This window comes from Phodopus roborovskii, unplaced genomic scaffold (genome assembly GCF_943737965.1).
Source record: "Phodopus roborovskii unplaced genomic scaffold, PHOROB, whole genome shotgun sequence".
NCBI lineage: Eukaryota > Metazoa > Chordata > Mammalia > Rodentia > Cricetidae > Phodopus > Phodopus roborovskii.
In genome coordinates, this window is record NW_026126517.1 from 21,618,651 (window position 1) to 21,633,145 (window position 14,495).

The 14,495-nt window shown below is 51.8% G+C and overlaps 1 protein-coding gene across 2 annotated transcripts; it reads right to left on the reverse strand.

The window, feature by feature from the left end:
• Nucleotides 1-1,077: 1,077 nt before the first annotated feature.
• Abcg4 (ATP binding cassette subfamily G member 4) lies at nt 1,078-14,495 on the reverse strand. 2 transcript variants are annotated; one of them, XM_051197227.1, is made up of 15 exons: nt 14,136-14,495; nt 13,354-13,603; nt 9,137-9,254; nt 8,892-9,024; nt 8,746-8,796; nt 8,439-8,584; nt 6,966-7,089; nt 6,738-6,852; nt 6,405-6,547; nt 5,616-5,714; nt 5,213-5,381; nt 5,023-5,123; nt 2,339-2,497; nt 2,124-2,242; nt 1,078-1,939 (listed from the first exon to the last, which is right to left on the reverse strand). In XM_051197227.1, the coding sequence occupies exons 2-15, from the start codon at nt 13,592-13,594 to the stop codon at nt 1,714-1,716; spliced, it is 1,944 nt and encodes a 647-aa protein (XP_051053184.1). In that variant the 5' UTR covers nt 13,595-13,603; nt 14,136-14,495; the 3' UTR covers nt 1,078-1,713. The 2 variants fall into 2 exon arrangements, with proteins under 2 accessions (XP_051053184.1, XP_051053185.1); XM_051197228.1 differs by lacking the exon at nt 14,136-14,495 and adding an exon at nt 13,741-13,810.

A 14,495-nucleotide genomic window follows, 5' to 3' on the forward strand; every position in this document is an offset into this window, starting at 1 on the left:
GCTATACATTCATGCTGGGCATTGGTAGCACATGCCTTTAGTCCCAGCACTTAGGAGGCAGAGGCAGACAGAGCTAGTTTCAGGACAGGCTCCAAAGCAATACAGAGAAACCCTGTCTCAAAAAAACAAAAACAAGAGATATACATTCACTATTTGACACATGTCTGAGACTTAACACCCCTGTCACAGGACCCCCGAAGCTGGCAGACATCTTGCCAAGTGATTTGAAGACTCCCTCACACATCCTGTGGTAGTACGTGGCAGACCCTTATTCACACACAGCATACTGTATAAATATAGGTTTTATTAATAATGATGGAAATCCCACAAATACAACTGGCATCTGTGTAATGAGAAGAACCTGGGGCAAGTACAGAGGAGTGAGCGAAGGGACTGGGGAAAGGGTTCTGGGGTAGGGGAAATCAGATGTAGGAAGATCCTAGACCCACCAAGAAAACAGACATGTTCCAGGTGTGTCTGCCACCTTGGCGTCCAGGCCCTGCTGCTCTGATGTCCAGGGACCAGCTGACTAGAAGAGGGAGATATGTGAACAGAAGTTTGAATGAGCAGCAGGCAGCTGGAGAAGGGGCAGAAGGGTGAGTGTCACCTTAGAGCACAAAAGGAGGGCCTTGGGGGAGCAGCGGCTGAAGCCAGCTATGCCCATTCTTGTGCTTGTTGGGCCCTGACCTCCAGGAGGCAGATCCTCAGTGCCACCCCGGCTCAGGATGGAGGGAAGGCTGGGATAGAGAAACCTGAAGAGCCCAGAGCCATGCTGGGTCACACCAGCCTCATTCTTAGCCTCCAAAGCAGGATTTCCTCCTGCCACCACCATCACTCTTCCTCCAAGCTGTCAGGGGTGGCGCATGTGTGGGGCTGAGATGGCCTGATTGTTCATGTGCCTGTGACTCTGGAGAGGAAAGGAGCCTGTGGAACTGAGCCTCGGGAGGATCGAGGCTTCCCCGGCTCTCCCCCCAGAATAAAGTGCATTCTCCAGTTCCAGTGGCAGGTGGGCAAATGACACAGACATTATTGCAGAGGTGCCATTGAGACCTACCCTGACTGAAGGTTTAGGGAAGGGAGTAGGACATCCCATAGTCTCATAGTCTCTCCAATCTCCAGGATTGGGAGTGGTGACCCAGACAGAAAACCCAGCTTCTGTCCCAACAGATTGTCCAAATTAGCCAAAGTGGGTGTGAGGAGGAAGGGGGAGGAGGAGGAAGAGACTTCCAGAGTCCCTCCTTGCTCCATCCAATGTCCATGATGGGACTCCCTGGAGACCCCACAGGGCCCAGCCCCGGAACTTCAACCTTATAGCAACCCAGTTTATGAACACTAGTGTGGTGGGGACCCCCAGAAGGGGCACTTTGATCACTTGTAAGTCAAAGCCTAGAGAACATGGGGCTCCCCAGGCAAACAGCATAGGAGGGTGCTTTGGGCAGAGAGGAGGGTGGCAACCTCCCAATGGTCTTTGCATGCAGACATTGGACAGAGTAGGGAGGAAGCTACAAACTGCATCAATTTGGGAAGACTCCTGGGCTTAATAGGGAGGGCTGAGCCCTACCTCCAGGGCTTAGGCTGGGAGCCAGCCTGTGGAGCAGCTGAGGGAGAGGAGGGCGGCTGCACCAGCAACCAATGCCCAAGTCTACACATTTAAAACAGTCCCAAAGGGCTGGAGCTGGGGACTTCCTGCCCAAAAGAGATGGGAGCAAGGCTCTATCTCTCAGACTTGACCCGGTACCGGAGCACAAGGTATGCTAGCAGTCGCAGGGCAAGGAAGAAAACACCCAAGACCAGGAAGTCCATGTACAGTTTAGCCTCCTCCACATCCAGCTCTTGCAAGATGATCTGTGGATCCTGGAATGGGCATTTTTTATCTGCGCAGTCCAGGTGTCCTCGCTCCATGCCATAAATGGTCAGGATCAGACCCTCAAAGCCATACCTAGACAAATAGTGGCATCAGAGCAAGACACAGAGCACAGGACCCCTGTCCCTCAGCAAATCCCCAGAGCCCAGCCACAGTGATCTCATACTCAGGTGCCAGAAAGGATGCAGGGGCAGACATCAGACATGGCATATCTCTCTTTAGTGCTGACAGGCCACCAAGGGGAGGGAGACACACTGACCTGACATAGGAAAGGTAGGAGCTCCACTGCAGGTAAGTGGGGATGGTCTTGAAACTGACAAAGAAGCCAGAGAACAAGAGGACAGGGATGGCAGTGACTGGGCCCACAAAGGTGGCCACCTGGAGAAGAGGGGAGATGGTGTCAAAGGGTGACCACAGTTCCACCCACCCCTTGATGGCTCCCATGAGATCCCACCTGTGCGACAACTTTCCCACCTGCAGGGAGTTGGAGGCAGCGCCAATCAACAGTCCCAAGGACTGGGCTACTAAGGCGGTGGCTATGGCCAAGGCTGAGAAGAGCAGAAAGCGGCCAGTCTCAGCTGGCTGGCCTGTCATCCAGTACACGATGCTGCAGTATGCAACTGGGCATACCACCTGGGGAGCAGCCACAGAAGAGGTTAGGGACTCTCAAGCCAAGGGCAAGGGATCTAATTCCTCCCACCACTTCACTGGAGAATGAGTATTCCAAAGGCTCCTTGGTTCTACACTGCTCCACACTTGTCCATGCTGCTCTTAGACTGACATATGTCCCCTTCCTCCAGACCACATTTTTTTTTTTTTCTTTTTTTGAGACAGGGTTTCTCTGTGTAGCGATGCTGTCCTGGAACTTGCTCTGTAGACCAGAGTAGCCTCAAATACATTGAGCTCCGCCTGCCTCTGCCTCTCAAGTACTAGGATTAAAAACCACCACCACCACCTTTGGGCAACTATATTTTACATAACTTTGTTTTGATGCTCTGACAGGTTCAGGCTCAGGCATGGTGACTCCTTCCACCTCTAAGTACCTATAGTCCTTCCCATCAAAACTAGGGTGTGTGTGTGTTAAGCTGTCTGATATGGGTGCTGGTAACTGAACTGAAGCCTTCTGCAAAAGCAACAAATACCTCTAACCACTGAGCCATCTCTACAGCCATATACATACACATATAATGTGTGTATGAATATCACATATATATTTAAGACTTGCTTTTATTTATGTGTATATGTGCGTGTCTCTTTATATGTATGCCATGGAGGCCAGAAGAGGGTGTTGTATGTCCCCTGCAGCTGAGGTTACAGGTAGGTAGTGAGTGCTTGATGTAGGTGTTGGAAGAGCAGCAAGCACGTTTTAACCTTTAATCGCTGAGTCAGCTCTCTGGTCTCCTTATAGTATTAAACAATTAACTCTCAGTAGGGGAGAGCTCTGGCTCCCTTGAGGCTGCCACCTTTTGGCTACAAAGAAGCAGACTGGGGGCTGGGCAAATCTAGAGATCTGAAGTACACCACAGAGAATCTAGTTACACACACACACACACACACACACACACGATGCTCTTGTCAAAAATTAAGATGATGGGTTTATTAATTTGCTTCATTTTGCTTACTATACCTAACCCTTAAAATCAGTTGTAAACCTCAATAGAAGTGATAAAGTTCTTAGCACTTGGGAGGTTGAGACAGGGGAATTGCCACAAGTTCAAGGTCAACCTGGTCTAGATAGTCTGTTCCAGTACAGCCTGGACTTATAGATTGAGGCCCCATTTCTGAAACCCTAAATAAATAGAATAAAATAAATGGTATTTTTCCTCGGTGGTGCTGGGAATGGAACCCCAGCCATCATGCATGAATGGCAAGTGCTCTAGTCCCATCCTTCCATCCCCTGTGCTACCAAGTGAGAGCTTGTCTCATAACAAAACACAAACCCACCCCAACCCCAGCACACACACTTCCCAAACAAGCCCTTGGGAAGTAGGGACTTCGCTCACTAGTTATAGTTGTACAGGTTGTTTCCTGTACAAAGGCTCCCAGCTCCCAGACAGAGACAACCAGAGACCAAGATCTAGCTTGTATTTCTCTCATTAAACTCTGCACACAGCACATGACAGAGTCTACCTCCTCTTTTGCTGTTTGTTTGTTTGTTTGTTTGAAACAGATGTCTCATGTAATTCATTCTGACCTCAAGCTGTGGATGACCTTGAATTCCTAATCATCCTTCCACGTGATTACATTGTGTGCCTGACCACACCTTAGCTAAGAGACACTTTTCTGTAATTTGCACAAAGGTACTCTATGGATTATTTGTGGCCCTGAAGCTTAGAACAAGGTGGTAATGGGATTAACAAATGCCATCTGGTATTTTTGGGGCATTTAGAATGTGTTAGCAAGATGGCTCAGTTGGTAAAGGTACTTGCATGCCAAGCCTGACAGAGTTCAGTCTCTAGAAGCTACATATTGTAGGAAGAGAGCGGCATCCTGTAAGCTGTCCTGTGACCTCCCCACATATACTGCACACAGAAGATAAATAAATAGATGTGAAAATAATGCTGGGCACAGTGGCAAACGCCTTTAATCCCAGCACTCGGGAGGCAGAGGCAGGCGGATCTCTGTGAGTTTAAGGCCAGCCTGGTCTACGCAGTAAATTCTGGGACAGCCAGAGCTATGTAGAGAGATCCTGTCTTTAAAAATTAAACTTTATATACATTCACTCACTTAATTCCAAAGCATGGCTCTGAGAAAGACGCTGTTGTCATTCTATTCTACGGGTGGGGGCACTACTAACACAAAGAGAAACCGGGAGGTTGCACAGTGTCTTACAGCTTGAAAGTAAGTAAGGGCCCAGAACCTATGAGCTCTCTGCTGCCTATAAAAGACAGAGACCTTTGATATTCTGCTATTATGGTCACCTTTTATTTATTTATTAATTTTGGGATAGGGAGCCACACTGCAGCTCTGGGTGGACTTGAATTCATGGCGATTCTCCCGCCTCAGCCTCCCTCCACCACTGCCAAGTGTTAGAATGAGGTGACCCATTCCACCTGGCTATGGTTTCCATTCCTAGCTTGTCAGTTTTCCCATTAGACCACACATTCCATGACATCACCTATGAATCTGCTCGAGGCAAGGGTCAGGAAAAGACTCACCTGAAAGGGCACATCAGCCATTGTCTTGGCCAGGTAATAGGCTTTGAGACTGTACCAATAGTTCAAGTGCTCCCTCATGAAGACCGCCATCTCTAAGGGAACTGAGGGGGGCATGAGTAGGTCAGGCCAAGCCTTGGCCCCTGCCTGGTGCCCAGCACTCCCGCCCCACCCGCCAGGGAGATTAGCTCACAAGTGAGCACCGTTGGCATGAGAGCTGCGAACATGATGAATAGCATGGAGAAGAAGAGGAAGCCGGTGTTGTTGAAAACCTTGTTGGCGTCATTGCCGATGTGCAGGTAGAGGAGGCCAATGAGCACGCCAATCAACACATGTGACATAAACCGCAAGTGGGTCAGGACCTACGGCACAGGTCATCAAGAGAAGAGGTATGTGTTCCAGGACAAGGGAGTGGGGGTGGGGGACAAAGGGAAGGCCATGCTAGAATAGGGACTCGGGGTGCCCTGCAGGTACATCCAAGGTACATCACAGGGGAGGGCAGTGTACCAGTTTCCATCCCAGATGCTGAGAGTATATAGCCCAAGAGGCTATATCCAGCCTACACCTCCTGCCCCTCCCTCAGCTTGACATCTCACCGTGTCCCTGAGGATGGACAAGAAAGTCCTCCTGAAGAGGATGCAGAACTGGGTGAGGGTGCTGGTGGCAAAAGTGTGGCTTTCAATAGGATCCACTTCCTAGAGAGAAGAATTGGGACCTGGTGAGTGTACCCTACCCACCCACTGCCATCCAGCTCAGTAGATGGGAGAGTCCCAAGCTCTTCCCAGGACAAGGTCTAGGCCTGCAGAAAGAGGAGCCTTTGCCCCTGAGCTGTTCATCCTGAAGCTGCTTTACAGGTGAAAACCTCAGGGAGACCGAGGAAGGAAGAGAAGCTGATAAAGGTACTTGGGTGGCAGGAGACAAGAAGGCATCAAGGATCCCTCTTGGTCATCTGGCTCCTTCTTCACTTCATTACCACTAACTCAAAGGCCATAATTGTGTCATCAGGCCACTGGATCTCCCATTGATTCACAATGATGACAGTGATAATAGCCAAGCCTCTCGCTTTCAGGAATGATGGCATCTCACCTAAGGAAGGGATCTGGCACTGGGTGGACCCTGGCTGCCCCAGTGGCCCTGCTCAGAGCCTGTGTGATTTGCTAACTAGTGTGGTCACCTCTGGGTAAGAGATAACATCAGACCATCCTGGCCCCAAGGTCAACAATTGCATTTGCCGTGCTTTCCAGATGGTCCCTAAGCAGGCGCTGAGGGCAGCGCACCAGTGATGCTCATAGGAGCTCTAGAGGAATGAGTGGATGAGGATGGGCAAGGTCATTGGCTACGGTCCCATCTCCCCTCCCCCATTCTGCCCTCTCCACTCCACTCACCGGAGGGCAAGTGGGGCAGTGGGCAGGGACCTCGTTCTTCTCGGGGCTGCTCTTCTTCTCGGCCATGGTGCAAAGGCCATTCTGCACAGCCCTGAACAGCATGGGGTTCAGGTCTCCATACTCGCCAGAGGCCACCTCAATGACTAAGGGGACACAGAGCAGAATGTGCTCAGCTGGGCTTCACCCTCAGTTCCCAAGGGCAGGTCAGTCCCTCTTTGGTATATGAGGAAAGCAAGTGGCAATGAGCTATCTGTCCCCAAGAGGCCTCCATGACCCAAACCCAAAGTTTGGCCCTCTTCTGTCTCCCACCTCTTCACAGGAGCCCCCACTTACTGAAGTCAGCAGGGTTGTGGTAGGTGGGGCAGTGCAAGCCAAGCCCCTTCAGATAGGGAATCAGGTTGGTGACCACACCCTTGAAGATGCATTGTCCTTGGCTCAGGATGTAGAGCTGAGGCGGAAAGCAACACATGAGGAAAATATGACCAGTGGACTGGGGGAGCCCACGGACACTTCTGCCCCTCTCTCACAGGCCATTCTTCTTGGAGACTCGGGGGTACTGACCTTGTCAAACATTTCAAAGAGCTTGGCACTGGGCTGGTGGATGGTACAGATGACAGTTCGGCCCCCGTGGGCCAGGGACTTCATGAGGGACACCACTTGGAAACAAGAAGCGCTGTCTAGACCGCTGTCCAGAGAGAGGCCACCAGGAACCAGTGAGGTGGGTGGGGCTAAGGGGTGGTGAGTAAGGTGGGGCAGTTTCTGTGAACCGGGTGGGTCTAGTGGAAAGGCAACCTCTGGCCACCCCTGGCTGGTTAGATTTTGTCAGTTGACACAAACTGGAGTCATTTGGGAAGAGGGGACATTCATAGAGAAGATGCCTCCATCAGAGTGGCCTGTGGGGACATTTTCCTGATTAGTGATTGATGTGGGAGGGCGTGGTCCGGTATGTGTGGTGCCACTCCATCAGGTGAGCTTAGAAAACAAGCTAGTAAACAGCATTCCTCCGTGAGACCTGCCTGGCCCCTGCTTGAATTCCTGCCCTCAGGTGCCTCAGTGACATGAGGGCCAAAGAAACCCTTTCCTTCCCATGTTGCTTTTGGCTATGGCCCTTATTACAGCAACAGAAAGCAAACTCCCAGATCCTGCACACCTTGTATGGCTCAGAGATTTGCAAGCCCAGAGCACTGCTCAGTTTGAAAAACCATATGCCAAGCACCTTTTGCATAAAAGGCACTGAAATGACAGGAGCTTATGTTGGACTGGTCTACTGAGAGCTCATTGTTGACTTGAGGAGATGTGGAAAGCGTAATAGCAACACAAGTGAAAGACTGGCAGGGGGTCAGCCATGCCATAAACTTAGCAGGGGGTGGAGGATGGCTAGGGAAGGTTCCTGAGTCTAGAAGAGGAAGAAGAGCTTGTGAAAGAACAAAAAGCGAGCCATGATGAAGGGCACGCCATGCAGAAGACACAGCAAGCATCATGCTGAGGGGCATGGAACACAGGGTTTGATGGGAATTGCAGGCAGCTCAGCATTATTAGAACATAAGATATGAAAGATGGGAGAAGAAGCCACCTGACTATTTTGATGGCAAATGCAACTCATTGTGTGGTCTGAAGCAGGAGAGTGGAACTTTCTAGACCTGTTTAGAAAGACCATTCTGGCCACAGGTTCGAGAAAGGTGCCTGGGAGCCTGAAGGCAGGGAGATCAGTCTTGATGATGTCCTGAGCTCAAGCACTAGGGATGGGGCTGGGCAAATGTGGGAGCTACCCAACGGAGGATCTGATGACTAATGCTGCTGGGGAGAGAAGAAGGAGATGTCAATCAGGGAGGGGTAGGAGGGTACATCCAGATCTCTACCTGGATGAAAGACAGGGTAACTTGGCTCCAACTGGATTAGCAAGGATGGAGTTCCCAGAAGGCTGCGAGCAGCAGATCTGGTCTCCAGCCAGGGAGCCATGAACCAGAAACCACATCCAGACCTGGCTTAGGGCTGAAAAGAGGAAAACCCAGGTCAGGATTAGCAGGGAGATACCTGGTAGGCTCATCAAAGAACATGACAGGTGGATTGTTGACCAGTTCCAGGGCAATGGCCAGGCGCTTCCTCTGCCCTCCAGAGAGCAGGGCTGTCCTCGTGTGAGAGCAGGACATCAGACCCAGGGCTGTCAGGATCTCTGTCACCTGCGGACACCCCACCCAGCCCCAGTCAGCCTTAGTAGCTCCGCTTCCCCTAAGCAGCACCCCACTTTCACAAAGTGTGGCCCTTGTTCCCCACCCAACTTGGGACCTAAAACTCATAACCCTCAGAATGGCTCCATCCCTTACACCCCTACCCCACTCACCAGTTCCTTCTTCACCTCTTGCTTCTCGCTCAGTTTCAGGTTGGCAGAGACCTAAAAAAATGATAAACAAGTAAGGGAGGCATGTGTGTCAGGCCCTGCCCAGCCCCTTCAGCTGGTGGAGGAGGGCAAGGCCACCCTCTCCTCACCATCATGGCTTCCAGCACTGTGAGGTGTGGCAGAAGCATGTCGTCCTGCATGATGTAACAGGACATCTTGCGGAAGGTCCTCAGATCTCGTGGCCTCCCATTAACCAGGATCTGCCCCTTCATCCCAGACTCCCTGCAGGGAGAATGGTTGGTGATGAGCACCAAAGCCTCTTTAGAACACCTTCCGCACTCCCTCAAGAGGTCCCCCTTGTGAGTTCTGCCCTGCTTCCCTTCTTCATGCTCACCTATACCCTGCCAAGATGTTCATGAGCGTGGACTTGCCAGCCCCGGAGGGGCCCATGATGCCAATCAGGTCTCGGCGGCAGAACTTACCAGACAGGCACTTGAGGAGGGTCTTGTAACCTGCAGCAAGGACAGGAGTAGTCACTGGTGAGGGCTAATGATCAGAGGCATCCTCAAAACTCTTAAAGAGGGGAGCCTGGGGAGACAGCTCAGTCAGTGAAATGTTTGCCACACAAGTACAAGGAAGGACCCTAGTTCCATCCCCAGAACTCACTTAAAGTGCCTGGCTCAACTTGTGCATAGTAATTCCTACCTATAACCCCAGGGCTTGGGAAGCTGGGACAAGGAGATTGTTGTGAATTCAAAGCCAGTCTGGACTAGAGTCTGAAACCCTGTCTAGAACAAAACAAATAAACAAACAAGCAAAAGGGCAGGAGATATGGCAGGAGTTAAGAGTGAGCACGGCTCACACAGAGGACCTGAGCTCTGTGCCCGGCACCCACTCTCAGTGGCTCACAGCCACCTATAACTCAGGCTCCAGGGGATATGATGCCCTCTTCTGGACTCTGCAGGCCCCTACACTCACATACTAGCACCCTAACACACTCGCACGCGCGCACTCACACACAAGCACTCATGGTTTTGTGGAAGAGCATGCTCTTCTTAGAAGAAGGTTAATCATAGGTGAGATAGCTGTTGCTGAGTGGAATTGGTAGGGTGGGCACGCAGCCCTCTTGTCCTGTCCCCCTAGGAATGACTGCCACCAGGGTTAGAACGCAAGGCCGTGGGAAAGCTGATGCCTCTTCTGAGTGGCTGTAGCAAGAGGACTGAGGTCCTGGGAAGCCAGGCTCTCTCTCCTCAGCATAGTGCTTGCCGTCTCGCATACTCCGAGGACACCCCACCAGGCCACCCACGCTGGCTGCCTGTCCTGTGTTCCTGCAGCATTTTTCAGCCGCCAGCCAGCACGTTTGTGCCTGTGCTCATGCCCTTCCCCCAACCTCTTAGTCAGGGAACATCTTGGGGGAAGGGTCTGTGTTTTATTCATCTTTCTTGTCTCTCTGGAATGTCATAGATGCTCAGTAAGTGTGTTTTCACAGAGCTTTTGCTCTATTCTGGGGAGAAAAAAAAAATGCCTTCCTTCTTTGTGTCTTCTCTGCCCTACAAGATTGTCTCTCCAGCCCCAAACACAGCCAGTGAAATCTCACCTGCCATTCACTGTTGAAAAGCAACATGTGCATAAAGTACAGCCATATGGAATCAGGTGGATCTGGTTCAAACTCTGGACCCACATTACCAGCTGTGTGACCTGAGGCAAGTGACTTAACCTCTCTGAGCTCCAGGTTCCTCGTCTGTAAAATGAGGATGATGGTGCCTACCTCATAGGGCTGTTGTAAAAAGTCAATGAGCTAACATATGTAAAGCATATGGCTCAATGGTTGGCACATGCAGTGCATTTCACAAGGCATATTGCATTACAATTCTATTTGACAAATGCTTATTAAGATCTACTGTGTACTAAGCTCTGTACCAGCAGGAGGCAAAAAAAGAAAATGAGGAAGGCCATGGTTTCTGCATTCAAATAAGTCACAGACTAGGTAAGATAAATGGACAAAAAAAAAAAAGAAAAACACCTCTGGTGTGAATGGAAGAGAGAAGAGCAGTCAGCGGGCATGGGGCTACAGCTATTCACCCTCAGAGGGTAGAAATCAAGGGTGACTTCATGGAAGAGGTGGCACCGACCCTAAGGAGGAGCAACAGAAGCCCCAGGCTTTAGGAGAGAAGACACACTGTAGCACAATCCAGGGATCAGAGACTGTACTGAAGCAGCTGATGAGCAGGCAGGGTGGAGATGGGGTGGAGTGGGGTGGGGTGGAGGTGGGGTGAGGCCAAGGGCCAGGGCCTTGCCCGCTAAGCTTGCAGACCTGCTGTGGTGAGGAGAACTCAAGCCTTCATCCCTCACCTAGTCCACAACCTACTCCTCAGCAGAGACAAGGAAAGTTTAGCTCATGTAACAGCTGTCCATGCCACCCAGGACCATGCCCACTGTCAGACTGGACCACACCAACTGCCTGCTCAGAGCCTATTCCCTCTCAGCTGTTCCTCCTAAGGCCACACAGCCAGGTAGGCAGGGAGGTGCTGGGTCTTAGACCTCCTCTAGCCTCTCCTCATGGTCAATCAGAAAGGCCCTGGCAGCACTCTCCAGTGTACATTCTACAGAGCCGCTCATAGGAAGGACCTTCCCCTTGTCTGATGCCAGAGCCGATGCCAGTCAAAGGCAAGGCCTAGCACAAATATCATCTTACACTCGCTTGCCTTTCACAAGGCACTTTCAAGATACCAACTCAGCTGAGTTCCCCAAGATGCCCATGAGGAAACTCAGGCCAAGAAAGGACACTCGGCCTTCCAAGGCCACACAGCTTTCCCTAGGCTGAAAACATTTGTCTCCTAACTCCCCTTCATCACTACTGTTTGGCGCATGAGGGACCTGCAGACCTCCCACTGGGGAGACATCAATGCTTTAGTCTTGCTTCAGTCAATAGCTCTGTAATTTTTTCAAATCATTAAATCTTTTAATTTATTTATTTAGGTTTCTGGAGATGAGGTCTTCCTATGTACTCCAGGCTAGTCTTGAACTTACAACCATCCTGCCTCAACTTTCACTGTTCTGAGATTATAGGTGTATGCCATTATGACTGCCAAGTCACTTAATCATTAGGGTTTGCGATTCCTCATCTATAAAAGAACAAGAGTTGGCTGGCATGTAGCTCAGTGGTACAATGCTCGCCGAGCATAAGGAAAGCCCTGGCTTCCATTCCCAACACCATTAAGAAAAAGACAGTGGTATTCCCTCCCAAAGACTTAATGGTGTTCTTATGTTTTTAAGTGGGATCACTAATAATTAATTGAATGTGTTTGAAAAAATAAATGTCACATACAGTCAGAGGAGACTGGTGACAGATCCTCACCCAGGGAAGGCCGGGTTCTCCTCCAGATCCCTTACACTTCCCCTCTCTGCCACCCTTAGTCGTGTTCTGTCCTCTCTAGAGAGGAGAAGGAGCCAAAGAACAAAGAAGCCAGGCAAAGGAGGGCAGAGGGCAGAAAGGGGGCCAGCACTAGGAGAGAGCAAAATGGAAAAGAGGGTAGATGAGGCTGGCAAGGTCAAAAGGGAGGAGTTCCTAGCCGGGGCACCCACCACCCTGATAAGGAGAAGTACCTAATCTAGCCACATTTCTTTTTACCATAAAGTTCTGAAGGCCAAGGAAATAACATTTCATCCAGGGTGGTCTGAGAACTGAAGAGACTGCTTAGTGCTAGGATATTGAATAGGGAGTCCAGACACCTCAGGGTCCCATGACCTTTTGGTCACCTATGGAAGTGAGCAAACATGTAAAGACAGCTCACACTGAGCCCTGTTCTGAAGCACCCCAAAGCCATTACACTGTCTCAGCTCCACCCCTAGCCCACACCCAGCTCTGGGAAACAAACCCAGACTCTAGGTTCCCAGCCCAGCTAGGACAGGCCAGGGCTCTGGGAACCCTGTCCTGATGGGGAGGAGAGAGGTGGAACTGTGGTGCTAGGCTTTGGGCCATGCCCTGCTTCTTACTAACAGGGGGACACTGGTCAGGTTATTCAACATCCCCAAGCCTCCATTCCCTTATCGGTAACATCTCATCTGTCTAACCTCCACCCTTCCTGCTTTCAGGGACTTTGGCAAGATGTGAATGGAGTAAGATGGCAGGAATGAGACCATCTTAAAAATAGGTGTAAGGATACTGTTGGACATTGAAGAGAGCCTCCACAGACCAAGCATGCCCCTTCCCCAAACCAAACTTCTTAGGTACAGGTACGAATACAGAGAGGGAAAGACACACACACACACACACACACACACACACACACACACACACAGAGAGAGAGAGAGAGAGAGAGAGAGAGAGAGAGAGAGAGAGAGAGAGGGAAGGAGAGAGAGACTTAAAGAGACTGACAGACTAACTCAAGGACCAGAGAGGTCTATTTAGAGGGGAAAACTTCAGTAGCCAATTGGAACTTAGCTTTCTAGTGCTGCAGATGTGGGGAGCAAGGATCTTGTACCCCAACTGCATGCAGTGAGTGAGGGTCAGGGCCTACAAAGCTCACAGAGTGGGATACCCCCAGGCTGTGTGCTACTGAAGAGGCAACTCAGGGAGAATCCTTTGATCCCCACGGGGCTACCACGTACCCCGTTTTCGCCAGCAGGGCCCCTCCCGCACGGAGTAGGACAGTTCCACAAACTCGATGTCCACAGAAGAGCGCTTGGGCAGGTGAGAGAAGCGCTGTGCTTCTGTAATATGGTTCTCCACCTTCTTTAGATGCGTGGTCAGCACAGGGGGATCTGCCCCGTCCTCCAGAGCCACAGCCATGGCCGCAGCCCCGGGCCCCAGTCCACAGCCCACGGCCTCCAGTGCCTTCTCCGCCATCATATAGCAGGCCTGCAGGAAGAGGGCCTGCTTAGCTCCGGGCAGACCCTCTAGCCCTTGCTCCAAGAGCCATAGCTTTCCAATGCTGCCCCGCCTCCACTCCACCTAACCGTGCTTCCTTCTTAGGGCAGATCCCCAGATGTCAGCACCTCTCTTCCTGCCGGGTCTTTTGCACACTCCCAGGGCAGTGACACTAAGTCGCGACCTCTCCTCGGTCCTGGGCAGTTCCAGCCTGGCCTTGTCTTGCCCGCTCCTCCCTCCCCGTTGCGGCCTTAATCTCCTTACCCCGCAGGCCAGCAGTCCCTGGGGGACGGGCGAGGCGGCCACTCGCTCGGAGGTCGGGGCAGTGGGACTGCCTGCACAGGGTGGGCCCGGGAAGGTTCTGGCCTTGGCTCCAAGCCCCAACTCTGCACGGACTGGCGCCACTCCTCGGCCGGCCTCCCCATCCCGCGCTGGAGGCCATGCGCCCCGGGACTGTCCCCAGAGACAGCCACAGACCCCAGACCCTCCACGCCAACCCTCTGTCCCCTACTCGCCTGGTCACCTTGACGCGCCTCCGGCCTGCGAGACGCAAGGATGCACAGCAGAGATGCTTAACCGAGATGCTCGACTCGGATGCTCAGCGCTGCAGCGCGAGAGGTGGACACTCCCGGCCCTCCTCACCTGCCTCCGAGGCTGCACCGGTGCCCGGGCTCCCTGTCCGGGTGGCCCGGGCCGGGCCGGGGCGGGGCCAGGCCGGGGCGGGCAGTAGAGAAAGGCCGGGCTCGGGTCAGAAAGGATGACACAGTGGCAAGAGGAATAGTTGAGATGTGGCCCCGACTTCACTTGGATGAACCCACCAGGTTCTCGTAGTCTAGTCCCAAGCGCTTGTCCTCTGGAGCTAGTCTGGCGACAGCGTTCTCTT

What these genes read in the sequence shown, in the direction of transcription:
- Abcg4 (XM_051197227.1), bottom strand. Translation starts at nt 13,594, where the DNA reads ATGATGGCGGAGAAGGCACTGGAGGCCGTGGGCTGTGGACTGGGGCCC. An exon ending in GCCCTGCTGGCGAAAACGGG is followed by an intron (nt 9,255 to 13,353) that starts GTACGTGGTAGC and finishes TCCTTGCTGCAG; the next exon opens with GTTACAAGACCCTCCTCAAG. An exon ending in AAGAGGTGAAGAAGGAACTG is followed by an intron (nt 8,585 to 8,745) that starts GTGAGTGGGGTA and finishes GGGTGTCCGCAG; the next exon opens with GTGACAGAGATCCTGACAGC.